Below are 9116 nucleotides of genomic sequence, written 5' to 3'. Positions count from 1 at the left end.
TCAAGATTTAATTAGGTAAACAGCTACCATGAACAGTACCCAAACTTATGAGAGTTCAGCAAAGAGGTTTAGCTTTGATATATAGTAAATATATATAGCTTGGACCAGAGCGTGTAATCTCATCTCTTTCTCTTGGGTCTGCTGTGTTTCGCCTGGCCTTGTTTTGGCCTTAATTGTGAACCCTAAATCTTGAGCCAACTATCTAAATTCAGTAATATATAGAGAAGGAACTCTCACTCTTGTGTGTGTTGCGAACTCTCAATCTTGTGTGTGTTGCTACTGTCTTCTGATTTTCCGTAGTGAGGCCTATTAGAAATCGGCTCAGGGATTTAAGAGCTGTTCGTTGTTGACTTCATGAGCCTAGTTGACAAGGACCATGCTCTAGAAGAATAAAAATTAAGGGCGAAAAGATTGCAGGTATGGTGGGTTAGTAGACAGAGTTCAGCATTATACACATATACTTGTAGATTATCTTTCCATCAGCAAATGTATACATATCTTGTTAGAATCTTTTACAACTCCTGAGTCCCTACTTCAACATCAGCATATGCTATTGTTACTGGTCAGATCTTATTCACATCCATATGATAATATACTGGTGCTATTTGGAGTGTACAACCAATGCAAACGTTAGCTCTTACACTGGGATCTTATAAGCTAAGACTGGTGCTATTCGGAGTGTACAACCAGCCTCTTTGCAACCAACCGAATGCCAGCATTTTGTTGGTAGTCGTATATTTCCAAAGAGAAGAACGCATCAAGTTTGTTCCCTCGAACAAGAGAGTCCAATTCCGCAGCATCTACTTGGTTAAAAGCAAGCTTCTGCGTGTTACCGCTAGGCTCTTTCTTGTATATATCTGTCGAGTACATAGAAGCATCGCTGCTGACAGTGGTAGGGATGCTACAAGAGCAATTCAACATTACCAGATCAGAAGAAGTGTGACAAAGCCTAGTATATATATGAAAAGATAGAATAGAACTCACTTTAGGCGAACAGTTGGACGATTCACATAGCCGTACTTCTTTGTCAGGGGTCTCCACTCAGAAGTGGAACCAGATTCTTGTGAAGTTCTCTGAGCAAGATTATCACAAAATTCTAAAACTTCACTTAGATCTTCGGGGATATCAACAACTATGTTCAACTTTGGCCGGCCTGCACTGTCTAGAAACTTTGTACTGACTCCAAACTGGACTTTCAAGCCCGCACAACAAAGCTGCAGTGGACTATCTTTGTGCTTGATAAATGTTCTTTGAGTATAGTAGGAAGGGTTAGCAGAAATCTGGATGCATTCAGTTGATACATCAGACGGCTCAAGGAACCCAGAATAACCACTGGAACTCACACCCATCTGCATAGTGGCATTTAACTTAATGTCCTCGATGTGGGATATCAACTCACTAGAATCTCTGTCCATTGCAGGATCGACCGATTCCTGATTATCTCCATCTGGAGTTGGATTGTTAACTTGAGAAATGGTACGTTGTCGTTTTGAAGAATCAGGTGAAGAGTTCGCTCCAGACTTTATTGCTTCGGGAGAAGTAGCTCCATTAGTTTTGCTTCTTGTAATTGCATGTTCCACAAGGTTCTCAACAGTAAGAACTTCTGGAAGACTTGCCTCCTGGTAGGAGAATTTCAGGAATTAGCCAAGCAATTACCTTGAAACATGAAATACATCAATGAATTCTAGAAAATGTCATAATGGTATGGTTCTTAAATGGTTCTTTATGCCCAAGGATTTCTAGGAGTACTTCAACCTCCTGGAGTTCCATACAAGTTCGCAGAGCCCAAATATTACAATTTTACTAGAATGTTCTTTTTTTTTGTAAGAAAGCAAAACCTGCAATAATCAACACATTACGAAAATAGAAAGATGTGTTAACAGTTCATGGGGCTCTCGCAACAGTTAAACCTCACCAGTCCATTAAGGTGCTCCCTTTGCTAAATAAATCCAAAATGACAGGAAAAAAATTATAATACACCCTCTGATCCAAATTACTTGTCGTAATGTGTTGGATCAGATTTAGACAACATTTTAGCTAAATCTGCAACAACTATTTGGATCGGAGTGAGTAGTAATTTCAGGGAAACAAAACACAGGACAATGCAGCCATCCAGCTATTACATTCGAAAGTAAGTACATGTTCAGCTCATGAAGGTCATCTGGAAAATAGGCAGTTCAGCAAACCTACCAGGAACAAAACTGTAGCACAATACTTGAGAACCTCAAGATTCATCCTGACATCATCCAGACTCCTGCAAATATATTGCAAAGAAAATAAGTACAAGATCAATAACTCCAGTTTCATGTCAGCAGTACAAAAATCAAAAGAAATAAGCATATGAAATAGTAACGATATGTCCTTGCAGAAGTGATTGCAAATCAAACTTAATAGGAACGGAGCAAACATTGGGCGCAATCATGAGCACATAGATCAATAGATGTAATCCACGCCAACTAGATAGTTGTTTGCAACCATTAATGTGTACTAAGAGTAACTACTGATGGGCTGGGCAACATATAACTATGACATCACTTGTACTCGGCATGATATACCTACAAAGAAGAATCATTATAGGCCACATGCTAGTCTTAACCTAATTTTTTCAATGAGTCACCTAAGATGGGATGGGGCAAAATCCGAGTTGGATTGGATCAGGGTATACTGAATTACATGATGCTGCCAACACATCCGAAGGGCTGGGCCATATAGAATTGCAATATGTACTTGCAGCACGATATAATTGTAAAGAAGACTACGTATAGGTCATGTAACATATTAGGGGGGTGCTAAATTTTTAGATGAGCACCTAAGGCCTGGGCCAAAGTCCAGGGTAGATTAGACTGGGTGTATCCCCGCAAAAAAAAAGACTGGGTCTCCTAAGTTGTACGATGCTGCCAAGACATTTTAGATAGTTGGCAGATCAAATGCGGCATTGTGCAGCAACATTTCTTGTATCACACTACTCCAACTTCCCTAGTAGATATGCTAATATGTGCACCACACCGCATAATGGTTAGAAAACAATCAACACATTGTTCTAGGAAGTGAAGTGAAGCAATCATAATCAGATGAAACTGTAACATGTGGATTGACGTGTTCCCTACCTGTGCTTTTGCCTCCCTAAACCAAAGTAATTTGCCAAGCTTGCCATCTGTGGATACAACAGACAAGATAAGAACATTAGAATATTCCTTTGTCGCAATAAGTGTTTATTCCGTGAGACCTTTCAGTAAAAGGTCACATATTCTTCAGCTTGAGCCTTGCCCAAACCAGATCCTCCTTTTACAAACTATAATTGAATCTACATCAACACAAGGTTGCATACCTTCATGTCCCCTGCCCTCCTCCCAAACCTCTGGGTAAGCAGAGGTAATGTGTCAATCGTCCCCTTGGGCTCCGGAGGTGACCGGCCAATCTCGTTGAACGCTTCCCTTATTCTTGGCAAATCAAACCTCACAATGTTGTGCCCAGCCCAGACCCTCCCTGTCCAAAATTGACAAGATATTTCTGCCCCTGTTAGAATTATTGTTCTTTTTATATGCACTAGCCAGCAGAATCTACAAGAATCAGCTCCTGGCCGGAAAATGGGTGTGATTAATTCTCAGTCGACTTACAATTATTGTCAGTCAGATTATGTCATCAAGTCTTAATTGCAACTAAGTTGGAACTTCTGACTAATACGAATCACAAAGCAATCCAATCAGTGCGGGGCATTTTTTTACATGGTTTGCACAAATCATGAAGCAATCCAACAGTCTGAATGTTTTTTTCCTAACCCCATGGACATCTAGAAAAATCTCAATTGCAAATAAAAAAAAATCTCAATTGCAACTTATATTGCAATTATTAATGCTAGAATGATTCAAGAAGCAAATCATACTGTCTAGGAATCGACTGAAAATTAAGCTAATTCTCAATCGACTGATAATTAGCAAAACCGAACAAAAATTGCTCACCGTGCAGGATATCGTAGACGGCGTCGGCGACGGCGAGGAACGGCGGCGCGGCGGCGACGGCGTCGCGCGTGATGCCGTTGCAGCGGACGGAGGCGGCCGAGACGACGCAGAGATCGGCGGGCCGCACGAGCGTGGCGTAGCAGGCGACCTCGACGAGGCGGCGCGGACAGACGAGGATGGCCCCGAACTCGAGCAGAGCGTAGCCCTGCCCGGCCCGCTGCGGCACCGAGGTCTCCACGTCGAAGAACGCGATCTCGGGCCCCCCCTCCTGGTGCGCCGCTGCCGGTGCCCTCGACCCCTCCTGGGCCTCCTCCCCAGCCGGAGCGACAGGTGCCGTGGCCATTTCAGAATTTCCGGTGGAAGTAGTAGATGCGAAGGGAAGGGCGGGACGTGGTTGATCGGAGCGGCCTCAGGTGCATAAATAGGAGCTCGGACTAGGGCTTGGTGGATTGGGGAGGAAGGTGGCGTGACGAGAGCTCGTCGACGGGGTGTTCGACGGTGCCGTGGAGGTGGGGGACGGAATCGGAGTTGTAGTTGGATTTGGATTTTTGGTATTCTTGACTTGTGGATTAAGGTATGGTGGTGGTGTCCGGTGGCGTCAAGCCATTGAGGGTGGGAATCCAAGCTAGGTCGGCATTCACGCGCTCCCAAGTTTTTTTATCAGCTATTTTTATACTCCATACTTAGAGATAACTATTTCAATGCATTGTCTCTGAATTATATTTTCTTAGAATGTTGAATTTATTGATTAATACGAGTGTGATTGAACTAACCATTTTTTTTATTGCGTATGACCGGAAGAGAGAGGTTTCTTAGCATTGCACTTCTATGATATAACACTAAGAAACTTATTGTGAAAGACCTTAAGAAACCACCATCTGTGACATTACCATCACCTCTCTAAGATATAATCTTGGTTGGTGTAATGTCCCAGGTATAGAGGCTACAAATAATAAGAAAATAGATGTGTATAATCCATGGAAAACTTCTTAATAGAACTTGTCAAAGGTGATTTAAGTTTAAATTGAGTTGATAATTTAGAGTTAGTTCATCAAATTGAGTGTTACAAAGTTTGAAATAACCTTTGCGAAAACTCTATTTTACGAGGGTAGAAGAAAACACTCGTAAATAAAGGGGAACCAACACACAAACAAATCATTAAAAGAATGGGGATACAACCTATTGGTAACTTATCTTATCTTCTAAGAGCTCTAAGCTCCCAGTACTGGGAGCGCTCCTGGTTGATTTGCCCATCGCTATCGCGGGCCCCACCACCGTTGTCGCCATTCGGTCGTGGGCCACTATTTGGGCTAGAGAAATTGCGATACCGCCTCGACGCTCGCATGTGTTCACATGTCAACGACTCGAAGAGGCTGGGTGTCGGTTAGGGGTTCCTTTGACCGCGGCGGCCTCTTTCTTTCCCTGTTTCTTCCTGCGGTGGAAGTTCTTCTCGGATAGCTCTAGTGTGCTTCTCCTCTTCGTTCGTGGATTTGTGGCGGCAAGCGCTGTTCTTGGAAGGCGTGGGTTTGCGGCGGCGCGAGCGGTGCTTCGGCGGCGGTCTTTCCCGACGCGGTTGATTCTCTAAGTTGGTGTGTTTCCCCCCTCCTTTCTTCTCTCAGTTTTTTGTGTGGATGGTTGGCTGGTGTGTGCTTTATTTTTTGGATGGGAGTGTGTGCGGTCGCTGCTTGGGGATTGGGCTCGATTTGCGCGTGATCGGGGCGCGTTGCTGCGGATTCGTCAATTTGGGGGCACATCTTGCTGGGATCCCTTCGGCCGGTGCCGCTGCTTTGTTGTGTTCGCTGTTTTCTGGGCGTGTGTGGACATGCTGGCTATTTTTGGTTTGGACGGTTTACGTCTTGGTATACACCTAGACGCTTTTTCGGATTTAGGTTTTTAGCTAGGGATTTGAGTTCCTGGACCCGAAATATGCAATGCATTTAGCTATGCGGTTTTTCATATTCATGTCTATCACGGTGATGGCTCATGGTTGCTTTGTCCTGAATGATTTTGCATACTGCAGGTTTAGCATTCAGGTTTAATTGTTCAGCATGAATTGCAGTGATAGTTTGGTCTATGACAGATTTATGGCCTATTTCACCTAGCACGGGCTTAGCATGAAGATTCAGTTCTTAATCGTGTATGCTGCTTTCCCTGTTGTATTTCGGTTGGGTTGTTCCTTACATGATGTCTTCCTTATTGTGGCACTAAAAGTGTATTATCTAGAATATAAAATAGCACTTTGAGTGCCGGTCATCACTTTCTGCTTCAGCCATTCGTGCCAGTGTCAGTAAAAATGTAGTCTGCAATGTACAAACACATATATCCACTTTTTTTAGCAGGAGAAGGAAGAATTGGTGCTGGGTAGCAGGAACTTATACAGAATTTATTGGAAAATAGCAGGGGCCTTGGAACATACTGACTCCTCTAATACTGGGAATTTACTTGCAATCAGATCTATAGAATAGATTCTCTAGGACGGACATGTGTAAAGCTTGCTCAAACAAATTACAGCCATCAATAATGCATTTCATTTAGTTCAATTGACAAACCTATTAGAGTTTAGAAAAGATAGATTGACTTTTAAGACGCTACAAAGTTACTCAAGTATGCTGCCAAAAAAGTGTTGATTGGTTCATAATATTTGCAGGGTAAAATGCAACTTGCCTTATCTTGCATGCTTTGGAATGCTTATTTACCCTTTTCAAGAAAGATTTGTACTCCTTGTATTCTTGGATTTATTTTATCTAGGTTTCATTCCAAAGTCAATTGTGCTATAGGAGATTCCTATATGACATAAAGAACCATAGGTATTTTACCGAGTTAGACCGTCATATGTTAATATACAGCTCTGTATGTTGTCATTGAGGTGACATATAATTAGTTAGTGTTTTGTTTCAGGTCGTCTGTAATCTTGGCATATATAAGGGATGAGGCGTCGATGACTCATAGGAGGTGCTTTGAGTGCTTCGACCCCTCACTTAGAGACGTGCTTCTTCATTCTTGTTTTTCATCTTACTACTGAAAGCTATTGCCTTCTTTCTGGAATCCGTTTCCTTCCGGATATGGATGGCCATATTGTGCTGCTTGATTCTTGCTTATTTTAGGAGGAATTGCGCTTGCTCTTTTTCGGCTAGCTCCTACCTTATTTCCAGGCACTTATTTTTACTCTTCTCTGGCCGGCAAGCTTACATGCCCGCAGATAGTTTGTTCAGATTCTCTGGTCATGACGGTTGAAGGCTCTTTTTGTAGGCTCACAACTATTGTGGTTCTGTGGGGAGAGCTTGCTAAAGCTTGCTAAGCAGGTTGGTGCGGATGAACTGATTTGTAGGAGTAAAATGGAGCCTCTCATACTGCTTGCCATGGGCTGCACTTTCAAGCTGCAGGACTTTTGTGCAACCGGGTTTACTAATATCTTTTCTATCTTCTTTTAACCAATTCAGTCTCTACTAATTTTAAGGTATTGACACATGGGTTCATTGTTTGTAAAAATGGCTCCTGAGTATGTTTTCGTTATGTGCAGCCATGCTTAATCTGACCCCAAGATACGGCTTGAGGATTGTGTTAAATCATGTGGATCCACATGTTTCTTCCCTTTCGAAACAGTGGTTGTTGTGACTTAGATTTCTTTAGATATTTTCAGCATGTGTTACTATGTCTGTCTGTGGTATTGTTACATGTTCTGTTTAATTCTTGAAGGCCATTGGGCCTGACTACACGGGAACGTCTCACGCAAAAGGGCCGTCGCCTTGCTGCACTTAATGTTGAAAATTCTTCTATGGCCTTTCTCGTAGATCTCATTTGAAGGAGGCCATGGTATATGTTGTTTCCTTTGTCCTTTGTCCATGTTCATTTTGGGTTGATTATTGTTTTGCTGTATGTGTGCCTCAAACTACAGGATAGGATGTTCAGGTGTAGGATTAAAGTGCAGGCCATTGCAAGCAATCAGAATTGGTAGTTTCGATCATGTGATCGGTGCAGCTGCGGAGCTGTTGAGGATGGCGATGCGTCTCGGTGCTCAGGCAAGACATGTAACAACCGGAGTGTCATTCCCAGGTGTCTTCATCTGTTTGATGAGTTTTTCCTTGTTCGTTGACTATGGTTTGCAATTCTCATAATTATTGTTGTGGTTGTGAGGTACACGCTTTGTGTGAAGGCGGGAGATGGTGAAGCGGTGGTTGGCATGGTTTTTTTTTGAGATGTTGCCACGGATTTAATCGGCAAGCCCCCTGATGTACTCAACAATGAGTTCTTAGCACGTAATGATATTCTCCCTTCGGATATCTTGAGGCTTGTTGGAAGGAGCTATGTTGTGGATGTGGTGGTGTCTCGCTTCTCTATTTGCCGAGAAATCATTAATTTCCAAGTCGTCAAGTTTTACACAGAGGGTGGTTCATAAAACATGGAATTTGTATCAGCATGCTCTTCTTTCAGGTGCGTCACAGCAAGACCAGGTGACGCCATCTGAAACTCATTTGGTCACCTCGCCCAAGCATCTTGCTCCTGCTACCATCCTGCTCTCTACAAGCAGTGCACGGCTGGTGCTGCTCATGTTTCCGTTGGCGCTACGGTTGAGCAGAGCTCAGGTTAAGTGTTCACTAATTATTGATAAATTGGTTTTGAAGTTATAACAAAGGCGTTCACCACAATGGAAAACAAGAATCAACTTGCTCACAAAAACGCGTGTCCGAGAGTCATGGTCGAGCTGGTTGGATTTGGTTAAGATCAAATATTAAAACCGAGGCCAACATACAAAACTGTTAGAGGAAAACACGTGCCAAGTAATTTAATAGAAGGATCGGAAGTTGGCGCGGCAAGACGCGCGTGGACCATCTAGTCCCATCCTATCTATTGTCACATGTGCTAGACAATTGTCCTGTACATTGGAAACCATCTAGTCTCCTGATAAAATCTTGATCACATCTATTCTTTCTTATCTAAAACATAAACCACCCAAAACGATATTTTAACACCTATACAGAAACATGAAAAATTTATAAGGTCTAAAATGCACAATAGACATGCATTTTTAAACCACTCATAACTTAATAAAGGTATGGAATCCAGTAAAACTAAGATCATTTACACTTGTTAAATAGATCAAAAAACTTCAATAAAATTAACATGAGGGTTTTGTAACACAAATGATTATGCCTCAAT

General features: G+C 42.5%; 1 protein-coding gene and 1 long non-coding RNA gene across 2 annotated transcripts; one reads left to right on the top strand and one right to left on the bottom strand.

Annotated features, from left to right (window-relative positions):
- Positions 1-447: 447 nt before the first annotated feature.
- LOC127305921 (protein NEN1) lies at positions 448-4559 on the bottom strand. The gene is made up of 6 exons (XM_051336522.2): positions 3960-4559; positions 3329-3486; positions 3108-3154; positions 2191-2254; positions 985-1619; positions 448-901 (listed from the first exon to the last, which is right to left on the bottom strand). Exons 1-6 carry the CDS (start codon positions 4300-4302, stop codon positions 670-672), a joined length of 1479 nt encoding a protein of 492 aa, XP_051192482.1. The 5' UTR covers positions 4303-4559; the 3' UTR covers positions 448-669.
- Positions 4560-5252: 693 nt separating this feature from the next.
- Positions 5253-8338, top strand: LOC127305893 (uncharacterized). Its single transcript, XR_007854214.1, has 2 exons — positions 5253-5548; positions 6858-8338. It is a non-coding gene; the product is annotated as an uncharacterized lncRNA (long non-coding RNA).
- Positions 8339-9116: the final 778 nt, after the last annotated feature.

This window comes from Lolium perenne, chromosome 1 (genome assembly GCF_019359855.2).
Source record: "Lolium perenne isolate Kyuss_39 chromosome 1, Kyuss_2.0, whole genome shotgun sequence".
Lineage (NCBI taxonomy): Eukaryota > Viridiplantae > Streptophyta > Magnoliopsida > Poales > Poaceae > Lolium > Lolium perenne.
The sequence above is the reverse complement of the archived record's forward strand: the minus strand, read 5'-3'. Positions and strand labels throughout refer to the sequence as shown.

Bases quoted from the DNA above. Each gene is read 5' to 3' on its own strand.
- LOC127305921 (XM_051336522.2), bottom strand. From the start codon at position 4,302: ATGGCCACGGCACCTGTCGCTCCGGCTGGGGAGGAGGCCCAGGAGGGG. The intron at 3,487-3,959 runs GTGAGCAATTTT...AATTTTGGACAG, and splicing joins CGTCTACGATATCCTGCACG to GGAGGGTCTGGGCTGGGCAC. The intron at 3,155-3,328 runs GTATGCAACCTT...TTGTATCCACAG, and splicing joins GGAGGGCAGGGGACATGAAG to ATGGCAAGCTTGGCAAATTA.